The sequence below is a fragment of the Strigops habroptila genome, chromosome 16, assembly GCF_004027225.2.
Source record: "Strigops habroptila isolate Jane chromosome 16, bStrHab1.2.pri, whole genome shotgun sequence".
In the NCBI taxonomy this organism is placed as follows: Eukaryota; Metazoa; Chordata; class Aves; order Psittaciformes; family Psittacidae; genus Strigops; species Strigops habroptila.
In genome coordinates, this window is record NC_044292.2 from 4,600,562 (window position 1) to 4,622,265 (window position 21,704).

Consider the following 21,704-nt stretch of genomic DNA (forward strand, 5'->3'; position numbering starts at 1 on the left):
TACTTGCCCTTTCCTGTGTGATGTCTGCAGGGGAAGGGGTGGTGATTTGATGGTGAGAAATGGGAAGGAAGGATGTGTGCAGGGAAGATGGTGAGAAACTGAGACTGGGTGAAGGATGAGAGAAACTTTATTTGAGGAAGTGGCTCCTTTGACCCAAGAGAGCAGCTCTTTGGCATGTAGGAAGGTCTGTGTATGGGGGACCTTAATCAAACTCCTGGGAGGGATATGACAATGCGAGGTGTTGGACTGTGCCACGTTCTGTCTGTTCTCTGCCTCTATCCCACTGCTGGAGGCTTTGATCTCTTGGAACAACAACCTGGAACACCAGCAGGTGCATAGTGAGCCTATGCAAAGTAGAAGGAGGAACAAGCAAATCATCAAATTTTAATGTTTCCTCAGCAAGCAGTTTGGATTTTTCTGCTGCCTTAATAAAAAAGGAAAAAAAACCCCAAAATTGGGGTCACTGACAGCTGGTGTCAGGCTCCAGAACCACCCCCCCCAGGAGGGTCATGGGGGTTTCCCCCCATGCTATGATGTCTCCCTTCAGTTGCCCTGGTTTGCACAGTGCAAGTGCCCGAATATCTGCAGGACTGAGAACTTGGCTCCACAGGTTCACGTGAGTCATCCACCCTGCAAAGCCATTGGAGAATGTCCCAAGAAGAGTGTCTCTGTCTTTCCCAAGGACAAGTGTCCCTCCAGCCTGGCTCACATAGCCCTTCTGGATACTCTTTGCTTTACCAACTGCTCCATTGAGCCATAAACTTGCTGTTCCAGACCAGGAAGCCCATGCCATGCAGTAGTGCAGCCAATCTTGTGCCTTGTGGTACAGGGGGAAGCTGATGAAATGGCCTCCTATCCACAATCCCACATCTGTGCCCACGGTCAGCACTAGCTCATTATCCCTCTCTTGTGTGGAGTAGGAAAGAACAGTCTGGCTGCCAGCATGCTGGGCTTTGGTCCAGAAGCAGAAGGTGAAGGCTTGGAGAGACATATCATGGAGGGGATGAACGTTCACAAAACTCTCAATGTTCTCCACAGGGAAGTAGAAAGATGGAAAAGTGCTGGATTTAATGCCTGAAATAACCAAAAAGCCAGCTGTTACATTTCCTGCTGTGCCTATAAATAAGCCCAAATCCTGAAGAATCTACCCATAGGAACTGGCAGCCTTAGCTGTCTTGAGCCACAGTTACTGGTGTGTGTCGTACCAACATGGAATGGGCTTGAAATGATGTAAAGCTTAGCTCCCTCACCCAACTACTTGGGAAAATAACTTCTTTTTTTTTCCTCCTCCTTCCTGTTTTCTCATCTTATGTAAAATAGAGATGATGATTACTTATCCCAGGGGAACTGTCAGCTTAAATTCCTCACTGTTTGTAAAAATATGCTTAAATGGTGCAGGAGAAAGCTGCAGTTACTGTGGCAGTAGCTAGATTAGGGCTAGCCTTAATGCAGCTGTAGTTGAAGAATTCCCATCAGCAGGCCTAGACACGGGACAAAATTCTACCTGCACATACCAGGCCCAAACCTGTTAATGATTTAGGCCATCAAGGACAGGAGAGTGTGGGTTCTTCATCCTTGCAAGGTAAGCTGGGCTCAAGAATAGATGTGTGTTTCTTACCTATGTGGCTCACTCCATTCAGCAACTCTCTCTTCATGTCTTGGAGCTGCACCTGGATTTGTTCCAGCCTGAGGTTGAATTCTTCCGGATGGCATTGTTCTAGAGCAATCAGACAGTTGAATTTACAGAAGACCAGGACCTGCACATGGTAGATTTTTCTGCTTACTAGTTTGGGGAAACCCCAGTGTCCCACCTCTATGAGGTGCCTGGTTAACCAGCTACACCCAGGCTGTTTCTGCAGTGGTTAGGGTACCTCAATTGCCTGAGTGCAAACACACCTGAACCTAGTATGCCATTTAGCACCACTTATCTTGGGAGATCTGTGTGACACCATTGTGGTCAAAACAAAGGACTGGCACACAACCTACAGCTACCACTGCACCATTAGAAGCAAGATGTGTTGGCAAGGGGCAAAGAGGCACTGGACCATCTCCGCCTGCTGTGCAGGGATGCTGCTACTCCTGGGAAAGGTGAGCTCCAGCATGCCTTCCTTAAGTGATTTGCAGGTTAACTCCCTCCACACAGGTTTCTTGCCCCTCCCTGGGTAATCCCTGAGTCCTGCCCCCTTGACTCCCTTTACCTTGGATGGGTTTGGCTCTGAAGGAGGCCTCCACCACACGCCCATGGAGGGGCTGAGCGTGCCGGTAGTCGTTGCGCAGTGTCCTGTTCTGCCAGTCCAGCAAGGTGTTTTCCAGGAGGCTAATCTGTGAGCAACACAGGCTTATTATGGAGGGCAATGGGGACAATGGTTTTACCTAAAAGGGCAATGCTCAGGATTAAATTTAGTAATTTGTTACAGGGGAACCCACAGGGTTTCTTGCTTAGTGTTAGGAAGGGAAAGGAACAGAACCTGAGGGCTCTTATCAGTTAATTCATGGTAAAGGTATTTTGCCTGAAGGAAGGTTTTAGCACCTGCCTGATGGTATACATGGATGGAGATTTTGCTGCTATTCTGTAGCATACTGTGTTCTCACAAGTGCCTATTAGCCTTTCTCCTGCCAAAAAGAATGTTTCTTTTTCAAATGAGAACACACTGTGACCCTCCACTACTGTAATCTCCATTTATCTTGTTATTCTCCTAGAAGAAAATGTTTCTGATGCTTCTCTTTCATTAAGGAGGATGAACCACTCTGCAACTCAACAGTAAGCTTATTTGACTTGTGTTGGTTTTTTTTCCCCTGCTAAAGCCTTTGTCCTGACAAGGCAGACAGAGAGAAGGGATTCTGCCATATGATGGTATTAAACTACTGGGAGAAGCGGGGTTACTGCCCAGTGCTCCTGTGCACTCAACAAGGTCCTCTGCAATGCCTCCACTGGAGCCTGGATGAACCCTCTCCTGTCACACAGCCAAAGCTCATGACAGGCTGCTCCTGAAATGATCCAATCTAGCTGCACAGTGTAAGTGTAGACAAGAAAAAAACTGAAATGCTCTTTAAAAATGTGCCAATGATTCAGTAATTATTTTAATGTTAGGAATGGCTCTTTTATGTTTTTTGGGCAAAGGGCTGGACTTTCTTCCAGTAGTTTTTGCCTTGTTGATTCTGACTGGTCTCTTCTTTTTTATAGTGGTTTAATATGGTTGAGCTTAACTGAGCAGAGAGCCTTGTTATTGCTCATCAGAGCTCAGGTAAACTGCTGCTATACAGAAACAGGCCCTTGCTCTGATGTAGCATCACAGTGTCATTCCAGCCACCTGCAATTCCAGTTACTTAGGAATCTATCCCAAAAGCCCTGTATGAGAAGTGCCCTATTAGCTCCTCTGTCAGGCTGTTCCCCAAGTTATCAGAGGACAGAAAAGGAAGCTTGTATGAAAAGGAGAAGCATGGAGGAAAGAGAAGCTGCTCTGTCTGGTAAACGGCTCCCACTTACCTGTGTGTGTGACAGGAGAATTGGAGAATGAAAGATGGTCCAGATCACACTCTCAGAGCAAGGTGGGGTTGTCAGTGAGCCCTGGTACCTGTAGAAGTGTGAGAGGTTTTCTGGCAGCATGGCTTGGACATCCAGAGAAATGAGCTTTGTCGATTGACCTCAAAAGGAAACAGAGGGGGAATATTAACAACTAATGGAGAACAAAGAGAAAGGTGAACGCAGTGTTAGAGCTGGGGCTGGCAAATCACTCTGCCCAGAGCACTGGTATATTAGACTGTTGGCAGAAGTGGATGAAGGAGGGAAATAAATGGTTCTTTCAATGGATCTATTTGTCATTCAGAAGTACGTGGGGTCCTGGAGGTCGTGGGCAACTGCACCTCAGTGCTCTGCCAATAGCTGTTAGTCCTCCCAGGAAGCAAAGTGTATTAGTGCATCAGGGCATATTAGTGCAGCAGAGCATTTGCTATCTGGGCTTACAGATTGAAGGATCATAGAAAGCTGTTATTTGATGGTACTGCAGTGTGATGTGTAGACCTACCAGGAGGATGTTTATTGCTTCCTTAAGCATCTTTCACACCACTCTGCTGTGTGGGCTGATGTTTGAGCTGCATGGGCAGGCACAGTGTGAAGTTATGCATGGCTGAGGGTGCATGGCCACATAACCACAAGCAAAGCAGTAGCAAAATGTCCCCAGACCCAGTATGCATGTACAGGGTCTTGAGAGTATCAGGGATGGAGAAAAGCATTCCCAGGTCTTACCTGCAAACCTGATTTTTGCCAGTTTGGAAATGAATTCACTGTAGTAGGTATTCTCAAAGTGTCCATCCTAAACACAGCATAGCAACTTGAACAGGTTAGTGACCTGCCTGTCCTTCAATACTGTTAATCAGCTTGGGGGGCTAATTGAGGAATTGGAAGACAAAGAGAACAAATACTATCTCAGATATCTTGATATGATAAGTTACGTAGGTCTTGGTAGAATGGTGAACTGGAAGGATCCTTTTTCACCACTTCTAAACAAAATGGAGTGTTCCCATTTGCAAATCAGAGCAAGGCCTTGAAGTGCAGCAGGGAAAACCCTGCAGTCACATGTGATATTCCATGTGTACTTCTTACGGGACAAATTTATCTGGGGCTCCCAGGTTGTATTGGCTGGTATTGTGTGAACCCCAGATGGCATAAGGGAAGAATAGTCCTCCTAAAGCACAGCTTCCTCAAGCTGGTGGCAGATATCATCTCAGGAGATAGATGTGCAGACCAAGTATAGGCTGTTTGTGTCTGGGCTGTGATTACAGTATGAACAGTGGTCACAGACCAGCCTTGCTCAGCAGCCTGGGCATCAAACCTACCGCATACAGAAAGGCAAGCACAGCCAGTCCATTTGGTTTGTCTTTGGCTTCTTCAAAGCTCAAGTAGTCAGCTGAGTTGTAATGGACAATGTGCAGCTGTCAGAAGAGAGACAGGGTCAGCAAGAAGTGATAAATGGCTTCCTCTGTGCTTTAAAGGATGCAGTGCAGGCTGAAGGGAGAGTCACCAATCCCAATTCCTGCTGCTTGTGCCTTACAGCACAGCCAAGTAGACCTTTAGTTTAATAGGTTTGTGATGAATGTGGAGGAACAACTCCAGACTTGAAGGATATGTGCTATGGTTTTTCTTAGTCTTTTATAGCAGCCTTGTCAGGCTGAGCTGTTGCATTGCACCAACCACCTGCACTGGTAGGAGCCCTGTTTCTCCCGCTTGCCTCTGCATTGTTTGTGCAGGCTTTGTGGGCTGCAGCTTCCAATTTCCCAACTGGCAGACTTGCAATGCACCCTCCCCCCAGCTCACTCCATTCACACGTACCTCTGCAAAGTATCTCATCCCATCTATGGTGTGCTCAGAGCCGCTGGTCTCCAGGTCCAGGCCACCCCAGTGCAGGTGCATCTGTACAGCTGTGTAGAGGCCAGGGAGCCCTCTGGAGATGTGCATGGTGGGTGGCAAATCAATCTGAACTGAAAAAACAGGATTGGAGACAGCAATGGGTGCAGCCATGCCCATTCTTGTAGTTATGCTTACAGCGCCCAGTGCTTTCTGCCAATAACTCTCTTGAAATAAGCAGGAACAGGCATGTTCAGGGAACTAACTCCAGTATACAAGGAAAACCACTGAAGCTTAAAGCTAAGTGTGCATAAAATCTTTCCTGACCCCAGGCTTGTGCACCACAAAGGCCAAACTAGGCACAAAGATGACTGGGCACTAGCTGTGTTTGCAATCTTTCCTAGCTGAGCAGCTCGGGGTTTTTAATTAGGCACTAAAAGTGCTTTAATGCTCATCTCTCACACAGTACATCACATCTTGCAGGGTTCTGCACAGATTTAACTGCTTTATTTCCAAGGAAGAAAAGGGGGATAGAAATCAACAAAGTGACTGGCCTTCTCTAACCTGCCATCATCATTTCCAGTATTCTGGAATCTGCATCTTCTAGGAACAGGCATACTGGGTCAGAGCCCTGTAAGTTTGAAAAGACTATGTTAATGCTTGGAGGGTTTGTAGAGACAAATCTCTTTGCTTCTCCTTGCCAAGGAGTATTCACAAAGAGACTACGAACCATTTGTCTTCCTGCTAATATACTGCCACAAATCATATATTATGTTAATAAATATGCCAAACCTAGGAGGGAAAATGGGAATTGCCTCATCCTAATGAAAGCCCACAGCATGTTATAAAAAATAGCAACTGTCCTTGCAAAATGTGGCACACTATATGATTCATTAGTCACAGATTCTGTTAGTGAGAAGCTGCTTTTGTTTGTAAACTGTTTCCAGACAGAGAAGATGAAAACATATTTCCTTGTAATATCCTAAAGAGCCTAGAGTGTGTGTGTGGGGGAAATCTACCTTTTTACACAAGATCCCTGCTGACTGCCTTCCAGAATTAGGATTATTTGCCTCAAGTACCTCACTACGGTTTCTACTTTCTACAAAACACAGCCAGGGAATTGTGTTCTGAGTTTATGACAAGCTGAAGTCTTCTGTAAGATATTTAAAGCAAATATTTGCTGACAGGATGAAGGCAGCTAACAGCCCACTCAAGGAGGCTTTATCAGGTGGGATTTAGCTTGGTAATTATACAACTAGAGAGAAAGTGTAGCTGATTTCTTAGGTGGAATAGTTGATCTTCAGCTTCTCAGAGCCTGTAAGGAGAGTCCTGCTGATAAATCCATCTCCTGTCCTTTCAGATCTGCTGAATGGTTTCTGCTGTGGCCCAGGAATATTTTCTCTGAGAGATATTGCTACCATGTCCCATCTCACTGATGCCAGTAAGAAAACCCTGTCTGACTTCACCAGAGCTGTGAATAAGGACCATCATTTGCCTTTATGCTTTACTAAAATACCTTGCATGGGAAAACCATTGTTTTGATGTTAACAAAAGAATAGGAAAACAGACACGTTCAATCAGATCTGAAAGCTACACCTGCAGGAATTCATTTGTAGGCAGTCAGAGTAGTAATGCTGACATGAGAGCTTTAACTGAATGTTGAGCTTGTGTAAGCAACAAACAGGAGTTATAGTTTTAAGAAACACAATCACCACGGTCTTTCTCTGAAGGCAGTATGTGTCTCATCACTTCATTTCCCTGCCCTCACACCATATTTCTCTCTGTCTCTGTTACAGAGAGGAAGAAAAGACTGTCGTGCAGGATAAAGGAGCTATCAGCTTTGTGTTCCAAACACCTTCCCAGAAATACTCATTCCCTCCCCACTGAAGCTATTAGAAAATTCTCTCATTGCTCATCTGTAGTCCAAAAGCATTATCCCAGCAGTACCAGCTGATGAATTATTTAGGCAATGAATTACAGACTGCAGCAGGGGAATCCAGGACCTCTTAATTTATAAACCTTGCCCTGAGACTGTGTGGCCAAAGGCTAAGGCTTTTAACCCATGCTGTGCTTCAGCTTTTCTTCCCAAGACCTGAAATACCAATCCTCTGACTATAAGGGAGGGTTTCTCCTCTGTGTTGTACTTTCTGTGACCTACATCTACCCAAACCTCAGATGCAAACCTGCCACTGAACTATGGTTCTCCAGTCCCATCATTTCTTATTATTGCAAAAGGTGCATTTTCTAAATGCAGAGAGGAGTCAGTATGCCCCAAATACCACTCGCTGCTGTAGTCCTGCAGTCTTGTACTACACTGAATGAGAGTGTCAGTCTATAATGCTCTAGCTGTCTTTTATCCCTTTTTGATGTCTAACAGAGAAAATATCTTGCAGAAACATAACTGGCTTTTTATTTCTCTGGTTTATACATGTGTTTCTGGGGAGCTTTCCTATGTGACTAGGGAAAACAGCAGAACTAAGAGAGCAGAATGAAGTGAGATGTAAAGCAAAGTAAGGTGAGTTCAAAAGAAAAAAAGGGCATTGTGTATGAATAGCATTTCAATCAGCTAAAATGAATAATCAGCACTGTCACGAGCCTGACATCCTCCCAGGACATCTGCTGAGCTAGGGAAGAAAATACTGCCTGCTGCTATGGCAAAGCTGGCTCCTTCCATCCCATTTCAACCTAGCGACACTGGCTGGCTGGAAAAGGGTTTGTGACTGTTCTAGTTAGGGCAGAGTGCTGAGATGAAAACACAGGAACTATTCCCATATGCTGTGTGTGCTGGGACTGCCAGGTGAAACCTCCAGAGGATACACCTCAGTCTACTTTATAGCTTAAAAGTGGAAAGCTGTGAGGTTCAGGCATCTTAGCTGTCCCAGCAGGAAGGTATGTGCTTTCTCTCATCAAATGCTCTGCAGGACTCAAAACGGTATGATACAAACCTGAACTCATCAGGATGCTAACAAAGAGGTTTGGATAAAAGGGGTAAGTTTTCATTGAAGACATCTCCATTTCAAAAATGTAAGGCCTTTGCTTTGCTGCTGCTGACCTGTTCCCTGCGCTGTTGGCTGCCAGCATCACCCACTGTCATGGAACCAGTGCATGGGATGCGCCTGGATTGCTGCGTGTGCAGTGGTCCATGCATGTACAAAGCCATGGCTCAGGGGGCAAAATGGGGCTGAAGGGGGCAGGCAGCACTAACTTCTTGGTGCTTTGGAGCTTCTCTTTCTGACAGAAAGGTGACTGACAGCTCAAGCTGCTGCAGGACCAACTAAACTCCTCGAGCTGTGTGCCCTGATTTCTGTTTCAGGCTGTTCCTTTGCCAACAATGACCTCTTGACCAGCTCCTCTTTTTAGGCAGGTAATGAGAAGGATCCCTCCAGTCTTACCAGAGTGACCATTGTTGGTCATGGTGAAATCCCCTTGCAAAGGCCCATCATAGCCACTCAGCTCCAGCTGCAGCAACTGGGGGTTGTACCTCACTTTTTTCCTCTGGATGTCAATTGGAGATTGGCGCTTGCCAGCACAGTCTGCAAAGTGTTTTCCCCAGTGCTCTTCATCCAGCTCTCCTTCTGTGTGGAGAAGAAGCAAACCAGGTTATTAGGACATGGTGAGAACTGTTGTTAGCTCAGGAGTCAAAAGACTCTCATTTGCCAGCAGGGCATGTCAATCTAATTATTATAACGCCAGGAGCTGCAGCAATAAAAGGTTGCTGTGCCTTCCCTAGAGTGAAAATATACATTATTCTGTCTGCAGGACAGCTGTGGTGCAAAATAAGAAACCTGCATTGCAGTAATAGCTTACTGATCACTAGGGACTGAACCGCCACCAGTGTTTATACAGAAATGGGGATTTAAATGGGTCTCAACTGCCAAAGGTGTGGAATCAGGTTCTTAACCAATGCAAGAGTGAATAGGACCAGGGCTATAGGTGTAAAGTCTCTCCTTAGGATCAGGAACTGGCAGGAAATTTGCTCTTTTTAACGAGAGAGAGCTAATAAAAGAAGAATATAAAAGAATTCAAACCATTTCAGGTTTGAATAAATTCAATCTTTTGTAGGTTTTCTGGGATAGGAGTGGTCTGGGGTGGCTTTGATGTCTTGGGAGAGTTTTCATTAACAAAACCCACCCCTCTATTGAGTGCAGAGCTATACCTCTTCCTGGGGTCCCCTTTTCACACACAACAAGTGATTCACTTAGTGAATCTAGTGTATTCCAAGATAAACAGATCCTGGTGTGGAATACGACCTGGGTGTCCCAATGTCAAGATTCAGTTGATTGCTCTGAGCTCTTGATGCCACTTCAGCCCCGAGGCCTAATAGCCCCTAAAGGTCATGCCAAGTGTTAATACCAATTCCTTTTGCTGCTCAGCGTCACTAGCTCAGACACAGACCTTTGACATGGGACTAAGAACTAAAGGCCATAGCTTCACCTGCGCAAGCTCATCATCTCTGCAAGTATTTAATACTAAAAATCTCCTCAGGTTTTTAGAAGAAGAAACTAATGTGTAGGAGATCTGGTGTGCTGGATGGTACCCTTTTTCTGGTGGCTCAAAGCCTCTTAGCCCTAATGTGAAACTTTCCTGCAGAGAACTGGGTGCTGTTGAAACTGAGCAAATGCTTGAACCCTTCAAGGCTATTTGCCCTTTCCATAGTGCTATATTTAGGACTTTAAGTAGAAATGTTGATGCCGTCTCTGTCATGGCTGTGACTGACAACCAGTAAGGAAACCTTTTCTTCCTCAGCCCAGAACTGAGATATATTGATTAATGTCAGAGTCATGCCTGTCTGAGACAAACAGAGCTACAGCTAAGGAATAATCTTGATGTGATTGTGGAACTCAAAGACTTCAAATCCTGCAGAGATGGGTTGGAAGGAGAGGTGCTTGTTGTAAAAAGGAAAATAATTTGAAGCTACTTCCTCACCTTCCTAATTTTCAGTTATAATTACAGCCACACCTGAGGAGTTGTTACAATTTGTTATTCCTTTTTTTATTTTATTGAAGCAATGTCAGCTTGCAGGTGTTTGTTTCCTGACATTGATTAAATATGAGCTACTTGGGAGATGCAGACAGCCAGAGAGAACTTCTGCAAACAGCTTAGTGCAGTATCTTAATTGCAGTATCTTAATTGCAGTAGCTCATCTATTCAACACTATCCTTTGCTTTATCTTGATTCCCAGCCCACTGAAGATCATAAAACGATTATGATTTATTTCAATGAGCTCTGCAAACAACCCCCTCATGGAAGAAAATCAGATAAAATTTTACAAAGAATATAAATACATAAATAAGCACTTCTTTGTGATCTGCACTGTATGGGATATGACAATAAAACAATAAGTAGGCAGTATTTAAAGCTTTTCCCTCTCAGATCATCCAAAGGTCAGCTTTTATTTAAACACATGTGAAGGTTTCCCTCATTGTTTGAACCTCCTTGGTCTGCCAACTCTGACAATGTGTCCTAGCCACACAAAGGAGTAAAAAGGGGTGACATTGAAGAGAATCACTTTCAAGGCACATAGGCATCAATAAAGTGGAATAAATTAGGTGCTCTGTGGAGATCTTTCACTAATGGAAAGAGACTTGAGCTGAGGGTTGCTTCTGCAGCACAAAAAAGATGGGAGTGTCTTAAGTAAGCAGTAGAGATCCCAAACCAGCCTCATTTTTCATTACCTTTGTATGTCCAGTGCACTAGGTCAGAGCAGCTTGGGTACACCAGGAGCAGGTAGAACAAGACAGCTGTGATCCACATGTCTCTCACTGTATCTGCTGTAAGACCAAGGGGGAGAGTGCATCTCTTTAAAATCCTCGGGAAGCATAAATACCAATTTACTCCAGGTCTGGCCCTTCCAACACCCATCCTGCCCTTCTACCCATCCAAAACAATACCAGCAAACAATGCCCCACAGATATTTTATTTAGACAGTCAGCTTGAAACACTGAGGCACTTTACTGACCCTCTGACCAAGCTGTCTGTGCAAATGGAACAGGTTTCCCCACCAATAGCCAAAGCTGGTGGCCTCAGAGTCACTGTCTCACCCCAGCTGTATGCAACCCTGCCCGCTTTTCCTGTCCATTCATTCCCAATGAGCAGGTGGAAAAGCTTCATTGGAAGTATCTGTAAAACAGTGCTTTGTAAGCAAAGATACCTAACACAGACCTCCTGAGATGGCCAACTGTTTCCTTGTTACGCAGAAGAAGGAGCTAAGGCAGAAGGCATTTAAGGGACTGGTTTTCAGAAGTGCAGAGCATTCACACTCTTACTAGAAGTCAAAATTGCAGACACTTAGCTCCTTTGAAATTACGCTTCTGAGGCCAGCTTTAAAAATGCTCTCATAACTTAGTATTTCAAAGCATTTTGCTTTCAACGCCTTCCTCAGTCACTGAAAATCTAGTTTTGAATGGGAGAGATTTGCAACCTTTGGAAACTTCAGAGTTGTGAAAGAATATTTAGGCTGTTAAAAGATACAGGCATGACACAAGATACTGAAACCCTGACGGCTTTTTAAAACCACACAGGAATTCAAATAAGAACTAGGAGGTATCGGATATCTAAATGCTCTTCCGGACTTTAGGAGCTGCTCTGCACATCTTCTGGCACTTGATTTCCCTAAAAATGTGTCCTGAGCAAATAATTGCCAAAGATCCAGTAAAAGAGTAATTTCAGCAGACTAGGGAACAGGCCATGGATCTTCTGCCTGCCTTTTGTATCCTATTACTAGGCAAATGTCATTCCCTTTGAATAGCCTTCTCCTCCCTCTAAGAATGACACACACTGCGCAACAGCCCTTTTCAGCAGTGCCTCCCAACCCATAAACCCACTTTAAGAACAAAAGGGGAGCAGAAATCTCCCCAGGAATGGAATTTTCACCTGGTACTAAGAAGGGCACACGCAGTACAACTTTGCTGTTGATTGTAGGTGACAGGCAGCAATATTAAACACTTGGCAAGAAAGCTGACATCAGTGAAATCTCAGCACTTCTGTTTGCAATATCCCTGCCACTTGCAATGACATTTGCAGTTATGATTTTCAGCAACAGGGTATGTAATAACAGCAATTCAACAATAAGAGCTGCAGGTGAGTTTCAGATGTGAACTTGGGTTACTAGGATTAGGCTGTGCCGAAGAACAAAAGTAGGTTTTTTATTCAAAATCTTACTCTTTAGAAGGGAATTGTTAACATTAAAAGGTCTTTCCTGGTTTGCTGGTTTGTGCTGTGCATATTTAATCTTTGGAATTACTACTGCTGTAATATTGGTGATTAACCAAATGTGTATTTTTTCCCTCTCTCCCCTAAAGAAGTCATTTATTCTGACAGTTGCACTGAACTGTGTAAGGACTAAACTAATCAAACATGCCCTGCAACGCACTTCATAATCCTTGTGTATCCTGTTGGGTAAACAGGCTTTGAAATTAGCTGAGGGAGAAATTTTGGGGGTTTATACTGTTCATACTCCAGGATTCCGCACAGCAGCACAGGAGGGCGTGAACAGGAGTCAGGAAGAGGAGGTCACCTTTGCACCGCAGCATCCCTCCTGTCACCCTTCCTGCCTGTGTGTGCCAAGAGTGTTTAAATGGCTGTCATTTAGGGACAAGCTGTGCTTTATTGATCAGCCAGTCCAGTCTGCACAAAGGATTTGAAATAAAGCCCATTTGGGAATGTACTGGCGCCAGGAAGCTGGAGATGACAGTGAATTAATTTTTAATGGCACTTTTGCAACATGCTAGAATTGTGACATTTCTCTTGTCATCAGCAGGAGCTCTGGGTGCTCAGCACAGCCAAAACCAACATCTCTGTTAGCTCAAGTTAGCTTCTCCCAAACTAGTGGTTACTCTGGAAGATACAGCAATCTAGGGAGAGGATTTACTAAGGGCGCTAAGTATGAATTTGTTTTGGAGTTAGGACAGAACAATAGTTTTAATTAAATTCATTAAGTGTATTTGAATATTAAGCTTCTAACTACAAGCTGAATAATAAGGAAGGAGAATAATAAGGACAGGAGACCTTCTCCTCTATAAAGTATTGCACACATCTAGCATTGCTTATAGGTTCTTGGAGCTGTAGCTTTTTTAGTGTCTATGGTATCACACCTGGCTGGCTTGAGGCTTGTCTTTGTTAGTCATCTCTTTTGCTACCTCAATGTAATTGCTAGAGAGACGTACGGACATAGTGCCCAGGAACTCCAGATATCAGCAGGACTGTGCTTGAAGTAAATTGGTGTTTTACAGGTGAAGAAGATTGAAAGTTTAACAGGACTCATCTCTGCACCCAAATTTAACCTGTGGGAAAATCTCATGTCAGGGTATCTCAGCTGTGAGTATTCTTGGCATGATTTCCTCACAAAGTCAGGCTGCTTTCACAGAGATGCAGTTACACAGACTTCAGCCTCCCCCCTTGGCTACATTAGGAAATAAGCCTTTTAGCCCACATCATTGGCTTCCATGCGCTTCACTTTTATCTCTACATTTTTCCCGAACTCTTTGCCATCTTTTAAACCCTGCTTCTCCCAGGCTTTTCCCTCTGTCCTTGCTGGCCTAAACCTCAGCTCAAGTCTGACTTTCAGATCCATTCTGAGTATTGGTAGCCACATTAAAACCTTACCATTGCATTGAAGTAGCTGGCTCAATACCTCAGTGCGCCTTTGACCCAGAACTTGAAAGGGTTAACTCCTTTCCCCCTGAATCAGCAGGAATTTCATCAGGGGTTGCAGTAATAGCTGCATCACTCCCAAGCCAACAAACATTTGACCAGGAACAGGCTGTTTGATGTAAGATGGATAGATTGCCTTCAATCAGGCTATCTGGGTTTTCGTAAGTGAGTCCAAAACCTCTTCAAATAGAGCTCTCTCTGCTGAACTCAGGCTGGACGAATGAGCCTACACAAGTTTTATAAAGACAAAAAGCAGCTAGTTCTGGTAGGCCCAAACCCATGAGTAAAGCTGGCAATAGCTGTGCAGATTGAAAAATGAAATGCTTTTGTTCAACAATTCCTGTAATGTTTTTACATCTCCCATCCAAAACCGGCCCTTGCTTTTTTGAATTTTGCCTATGCTTTATTTTTTCCCCTCCCTTTTTGCCCCCTGGCTTCCAACTACATACAGAGATCACAGAAGTCAAAGCACTAGAATTCATTTCTCCAGTTCACACAATCCCTTTAGGCCTCCTTCCTCTTCTGTAATAGTTTGATGTGCTTGGCTAAATTCACCCTCTCCCACCATAAATTCAGATGCATTTGTTGATTCTACCGAAGCTTTGTGATAGAAATGGGCTTTGAGGGAGTCAGGGATAGACACCAGAGGCTTACTACCAGTGTTCCTAAAAGCAGGATTTGCCCATTTTAAAGCAGAGAGGTTTCCTCTGCAAATTCCATTTCACGGTCTAACAGATCTCAGCATTAGCTACCTGCAGTTCATTGTCAACCTAAATGTTCTTTTGCTCAGTTTCAGCCAATTACTCTTAGTCATAGCTATAGCTCTTGCATTATCTTAAAACACTTTTCCCTCTTTAATGCTCACATCACTTCTGGGGTGGTTATCACTTCATTGCATCATGAGCAGCCTTTCACTCACCATTTCCCCAAGGTGGCAAAAAGGACAGTGTGATGCTATAAAAAGAAGAGAACATGGTCAAGTAATCCCTCTTCATTTTCATTTCATTTTGTTACATTTCATGTAATTACAGTTCTTATAATGTCTACATAGGTCTGATCTACAGACTTTGCTGAAAGTGACTTACATCACTTGTGTGATTTACGTGAAGTTATGTTCTGGATGTCTACTTGAGACTTTGGAAAATAAACCCAAAATGTGCAGGAAGGATTAGGAAGGATCCATCTTCCCTCTATTTAGTGTGAGGTATGCAAAAACATGGCCTGAGTGTGGGGTCAAAGCAGTGCTGCAGAGAGCTGGCCTGGGACAAATTCTTCCATCATACCAGGGCTCTGTGCTGTGGAACGGATGGTGGTGGAGTAAAGAAGGAATAACTCAGTGACAAGGCAGCTTGTCAGCCTGTGCAAATACTTGTCCACCTTCTCACACACTGTGTTATTAGTATTTTATACATATCTGCACATCATTCCCTAAAAATACTCATTTTGCTTCTGGTCTCCCAGTGTAACAACATGCAGAGGAAGCAGAGTTGCTGCTCAGTCTCTCTGAAACTCAATGTTAGCAGTGCCTAAACACAGGAGAAAACCCCAAGCCCCTCAACAAACACACACTCTTCACAGAACAAATAAGGGTTCTGGAAATGTGGCTGTTGCCCATTGCTGGGTGAGCACTTTTCCCTTCTTATTTCAGCTGCATTGTGCGTTGAGCAGCTGTGACATCCAGTGGCCAAACACAATACATTTGGGTTTGGTACAGAACTCTTCATACATGGTAACAATAACAGAGCTCTTCCATTGCACTTTTCATCTTCAAAGAGATATATAAACAGTAATTCGTTAACCCCTACACAGCTCAGTGGGGCAGATGAATGCAGTAACCCTAAAAGCACATGTGAGAAGGGGATACCGCTCTCCAAGCTCTCCACAAGCATGGCAGACAGCTCTCTAGGCTGGTGAAGAGGCTGCCCTAAGGCCAGAGTGCAGAACCATCACCACCACTGTAGGGAGCAACTGCTGAGAGATAAGGGATCAGAAAGGTGCAACTCATTCAGCATCTGATGAAGAGGCCACACCTGAGGGAAAGGCTGTACTTGTTTTCTCTGGAGCAAGAGAGCTCATGCTAATGGACAGGGCAAAGCTATATCAGAGGACATGGCAGGACCAGAGCTGTGTAGGAAGAGGTGCTTTGTCAGGAGCCTACTCAAAGGAAAAGGCTTCTGCAGTGATTTTTCTGAAGACATCAGAGGACTCTTCTGATAGATGTGGGAGGTAGGGAAAGGCGTGCAAACATGGATTTGGATTAAGAAATACAGTGGTGGAATCAAAGAAATGTGACTGTAATAATATCCCAGTTGTTAACTGGGGTTTCTGTTGTGACAGGTAAATTGGAAGATATAGAAAATAAGAAAACAAATCAGGGGAAAAGAGAAGCTGGATCTCACCCATGTAGCAGAGCATCCCAGACAGATGCTAAGAACATCTATTCCACAAAGAAAGAGAAAAACAAAGAAATGAACCAAGAGATGGGTTTTCACAGGCCTGTGTTAATGGGGAGGATTAGTGGATATAAAGCCTCTGATAGAGGTTTAATTGTAGCTTTTAGACTTGGGAATTCCAGACTTTGCTTAACATTGTCTGTGCTTGAGGTATGTGCCGAGGGAGCTGAGTGGGTTTGCTGAGCTGCTCACTACCTATGAGCGTTAACTTTCAGTGAGTGTTATAGGTGCAGTTACTCCATATCCCATGGAGTGCAAGATCCAGGAAGACAACTAAAAGTTGTGTCTAGATATGAGTTTGCCACCTTAAGGTTCCTTTCTGGCCTGTGCACAGAAACAGCCTTGATACAGATGCCGTGTTTTATATGGATATCTTTGAGGTCAATCCAGACATGCCTGTTTCCTTTATGACTATTTCCTTTTGATTATAAAAGCAGACTTGCATGACTCAGAGATCCAAACTATGGACAGATGTATTCAGTTTCAAAGCACAAGAAATCAGTCCCTGCTTTCCCCAAGTCGTCTGTGCCCCAGCGTTTGCTTGCTCAGGCCTGCAGTGGATTTTTGCTGCAGGCAGAGTCCATGCAGGGACATTCAGCATGAGCAGAAGTGCCCACAGTCCCTCCTGTCCCAGTAGCTAATCGCCACTTTCTGCCTGTGCAAGGAGAGGGAAGATGACAGGAGCTAAAAGCAATTCCCATGAGAAAGAGGTCAACTTTTAAGGCAGAAAGACAACATGAAGGGAATTTAAATCCTACTGTCTGTGCTGTACCTGTTCTGTGGCAAGAGAATCCTGCTTGATAACTCTTGTGCTTTACATTAAGTGTTATGCACTCATTAAGAAAACAAATGAGTTGTTACTGGTTTATTCATACTGGGTTTTGGGGTTTTTTTCAGGTTTCCATTCTAAAAAAACCCTAAATACCAAATATCATTTCCTAATGGCTAATCGATTCCTAGCTTGCTTTCCCCTCTACAGCAGAATGTATTTCAAAGCAAGAGAGAAAGACCTGCTCAGCAAGGAGTATCAAACCCCCTGTAAGAGGCAATGTGAGATTGACCACTGGCCTCTATAAAGGGGATTACTTAATGGTTTCATCATGGTTTGAATGAGTAGTTATGGCCTTTGGATGCACAGTTCCTGGAATTAATATCCAGCTGGTTTTAAAGCTTTTGGTCTCGCCTCAAATCACCATAACAGATCGTTAGCTGCTGGGAAGTGTACCCCACAGTATTAGCACCCTGATTTGTGCATTGGGTCACTTCCAAATACCCTTCACCATCACCTGGAAATGGATGTAGTAGTTTTATAAGTAGATTAGCATTTACAGAAGTTACAAAGTAGTATATATTTTTCCTATCCCAACCATCTTATCTGTATCTTTCTGTTGCTGCCATGGTTGTTGTGCAGTAAAGTTCCATTTTTAAATAAAATCAAACTACTCTGCCTGTACATGAGTGTCTAACACAGCTCTTGTATACTCATGTAGGCCGATGATTGATTCATGCTACATATCCATAGCTGCATACAAACCTGTGCCCCTAGTATCACTGCTCAAAAATGGTCAGTTAGTCTAATGTCATCTGCATCTTCAGCATCCATTAACCCCCCCTTAGTACTGAATAAACCCTGAGCACCCACTTCATAGAAACCCAGACATAAAATCCTCCGGCCAAGGTCTATAAGCTCCCTGCCCTGCCCCTGCTGGCTTGGAAAGTGGGGGCAGTATTTTCCATAAAAAATTCAAATCCCAACTTGACTGAAGCCAGTTGGAGTTGGAGAAATTCAGAAATGAGGCTGTTGGGTGAGATAACAGGCTGAGGTCCCTGCAGCCATGCAGGGTTGGTCACTGCAGCAGCAGATCCTCACTGACAACTCTTCATTTAAGTTTTGTGCTGTAATTGTGAGGTTTCTATTTGAGGACCTGAACAGATCTAATTCAGTCTAGGTCCTTCCCTTACCCAGGTCATTGTACTGAAGTTACCGGCTATCAAATACAGGAACTGGTGGCTTTTAAATCATTTTAGGGATGCTAAACAGTCCACCTCTAACATCCTGGGAGAAGACAGGAGAATTAAGAGAAGCTGTGGAAGTTACACGCATTAAGACATCAGGTCTGTCTTCTCAAGTAATTTCATTACTCATGTGCCTACAACCTGTGGTGTTTAATCACAGAGTTAAGCTGTAAGACAAAAGCATGACAGAAAAGGGGGATGAGAAGCAAGAGAAAAGGTTGTAAAGTCAGAGGAGGTTTTTACTGCCTGGAAGATAATATCTCAGTCAGTCATTCAATAATTTTAATAGACGCCAGAAACAGCATTAGTCAGACTCTGCCATTACCTTTCCAATGAACGTTCCTTAAAAATACCAGGATCTGCAGAGTGAATGGAGAGAAGAAACCTGAGCGACAGAGCTGTGACTCCTGCTTTCCTCCGGAGATCTCACCTCAAGTGCAGTGGCACAGGCAGGAAGCCTCACTCACTTTGATGCAGGACTGCTTTGCAAAAAGACACTTATCAAAACATGAACAGGTTGGCACTTGCAGAGCTGTCGGGTAGAGGAGATGAGGGTGGTGCATACAACAGAGACCCAGACACATGTTCCTCAGGTGTTTTGGGAGGCACTGGGGGGGAAAGAGAAGTCCCTGAGTATTCAGGAAGTGCTTTCAAGGTGCTAGGAAAGCTCACACCCCGGAATGCGCCCTACACTGCATAATGGTTATTTAGCATACTAATAATGCACCGGCAAACAAGTCCTGATCTGTGGGTAATTCTGCACCCTGCCTTGGCATCCCCAGGCATTTGAAACAGTGATTTCACACTCTGCAAAGCTCTGAACTCTCCTGCCCAACCGCTTTAAACAGGGAAGGAAAAGGCTGGCCTAGTAAGCTTCTGTGCTCATGAGCATGTTGCAAGCAATCAAAAACCTTACGTATATTACACTTATAGTTTTCCTATGGCTTGTAAAGCACAAGGAATGACTAGGCCTTGCAATGCAGGGGGATTTGGATCATGAGAATTGTTTTCCATTTCTGGGTTGTGGATGCCTATAAGCCAGAGCTGTGTTGGTGTTTTTTCTCCATCTGCTCCATCAGCATGTTATACCACTGTGTTAGTGTACTTGTGTGGGCTGTCAAACTGGATTACTAGCTACAGTGGCTTTATGTTTCCTGAAACTCTCTGTTCCCAGTGTCCACCCCATTTAGCCATACATCCCCCTCCCAAACCATGAAAGAAATATTTCAAGAGAGCGCACTGAGTATTTGATTAGCTGGTAACAAGCCTGGATGCCCACAGAAACCTATGCCAGCTACATATCTCATAGCCTTAGGGATGCTCAATATTAAAGAAAAAGAAAAACCAGGCAGGATACATGACTGAGCAGTGGCATTTTCATTTCATTTTAACATGTATTTTACAGAGCAATTTTAAATCTGCTGATCCAGGAAATATTATGCCAACACCTGAACAGTGCCAGACTTCTGCTCATGGATGCCTGATCAATGCTGCCTCTAGCTACTGTAGTGCCAGTGTCTTCGGCTGTGCCTTCTCTTGCAGACACACAACTCAGTGGAGCGGACACAGCTCTTGGCACAGCATCTGTGGCCAGAACCCCAAGTGAGTCCTGCCTGCCAGGAATGGGACCGTGCGACTGGGGGGGATGCAGGTTCTCAGCACATAGCCTTTTGCTCGCACTCCAGCAGGGGAAATTTGCTTGCTTTGTGCTGCTTTTGTGGTCACAAGGAAAGAAGAGCCTCGGCAAGGGACAAGTGGAAGAGCTTAGGCTGGTCTTCTACAGCCAGTCCTTTGGTTTGGTTGAACAGAAATAGAGAGCTGCAAGAAGCCCAGTGCTCAGCTTCCCGGGCCAGAGGGTTCGCTTTACACTCCACTTCTGCCTGCCAGCAAGCTGATTTTGACCTTTCATAATGTCTTCTATTCCCAAAGAGCACCCTACCATACTTGACCATCAGCCTTTTGCTCAACTACTACAATGTTGAATTTCCCTCAGCCTTAGACTTTCTTGTGCTCCATCTTCTCTAGCTCACTATAAGACTCAGCACCTCTATGTGATTTTTTTCATGCATAGCAATCCAGGGACTTTTATTAAGTACAAAGACAGTGAAGCATCTCTAATCCAGCAGTTATCCAGCATAAAAGTCCAGTTTTATAACTTCTACCATCTGATGGCTCAGAAGCATGTTTTTGCAGGGAATGCTCCCTTTTCATTCATTTACACCAGTAAGGGTAAGGCTCCAGGATAAGTCAGGAGCTACTGCCAAGGACACAGCTATAAAGGGTATAACAGGCAGTTTTGGGGAGGTTGGCACTGCAAGGAATCATCTACCTATAAAGTGACAATTTAATTCCAAGGGCTTTTTGTGGCCAGTATTTTTTCTCTCAGCTGTGTGCAGCCCAGCAGTGTTTCAACCTGATTCATGGCCCTGCAGCCCACATGAATCTGCACACTCAGCAAGGCAGAAAGAGCACAAAAAAATTCCTTGGGCATGTGGGCCATACCTCACTGTCACAAAGCATCTTGGGTTTCAGATGGTGTCTCCTTGCTAGGAGCCATGCAGGGGGGCCTGGTGGGGTGCTGTGTCCGCATGGCGTGCTTAGGGAAAGCGGCCAGTTCAACTGATTTCCTTTGCTTTTTATTAAGGCTTAAAGCTTGCCCTAGGGGGATGTTCTCAGGAAGGGAAGAAAAATGTGCCCAGAAGAAATGATCAGTCATAGTTTGGAAGGGTGAGGCAGTTTGTAAGCAAGCACAAACGTTACTGACTTTGCACGGGTTTGCACAGTGCCATCAGGATGAAAGGGGCACTCTCAGACCCCTGAAGCCCCTAGACCCAGCTCCAGGCTTGAGGAACTGCACAGGTTTGATGTTATGTACTTGAAATACTACAGAGCCAGGCCCTCATCAGTCTGAACACAGGCTGTGTAGTGTCAGGTGAAACAAGGAAGCAAACCCAGGGAAATTGGGAGTCTCCATGGGATTACATGCATGGGTCTGGGTGCTGCACTGTCCCAGCAAGGCAAAGCACTGGTTCCTGGTTGGGGCCTTACACTCTCACTGATGGGAATGGTGCTCTGCCTTCAACAGCAGCAATGATGTCCAGGAGTGAAGGCTGAGGGCATGGGAAGGTGAGAAGGAACAAGACCATGCCTTTTCCAGGTCAGCCTATGGCCTTGTTCAAATGTTTGGACCTGGCAATGGGATTCCTCTTGCTGCAGCCTCCCTTCCACAGTGCCATGTC

The 21,704-nt window shown here is 44.6% G+C and overlaps 1 protein-coding gene across 1 annotated transcript; it reads right to left on the reverse strand.

Moving 5' to 3' along the window:
* Nucleotides 1-460: 460 nt before the first annotated feature.
* On the reverse strand, nucleotides 461-11,098 carry CA6 (carbonic anhydrase 6). The gene is made up of 9 exons (XM_030507986.1): nucleotides 11,020-11,098; nucleotides 8,737-8,919; nucleotides 5,330-5,478; nucleotides 4,837-4,932; nucleotides 4,247-4,313; nucleotides 3,488-3,645; nucleotides 2,199-2,322; nucleotides 1,619-1,717; nucleotides 461-1,074 (listed from the first exon to the last, which is right to left on the reverse strand). The coding sequence occupies exons 1-9, from the start codon at nucleotides 11,096-11,098 to the stop codon at nucleotides 461-463; spliced, it is 1,569 nt and encodes a 522-aa protein (XP_030363846.1).
* Between the last annotated feature and the right edge of the window lie 10,606 nt (nucleotides 11,099-21,704).

Bases quoted from the DNA above. Each gene is read 5' to 3' on its own strand.
- CA6 (XM_030507986.1), bottom strand. From the start codon at position 11,098: ATGTGGATCACAGCTGTCTTGTTCTACCTGCTCCTGGTGTACCCAAGC. The intron at 8,920-11,019 runs GTAATGAAAAAT...TTCTCCACACAG, and splicing joins AGTGCACTGGACATACAAAG to AAGGAGAGCTGGATGAAGAG. The intron at 4,314-4,836 runs GTAGGTTTGATG...TGCTGTGTTTAG, and splicing joins TGCTTGCCTTTCTGTATGCG to GATGGACACTTTGAGAATAC.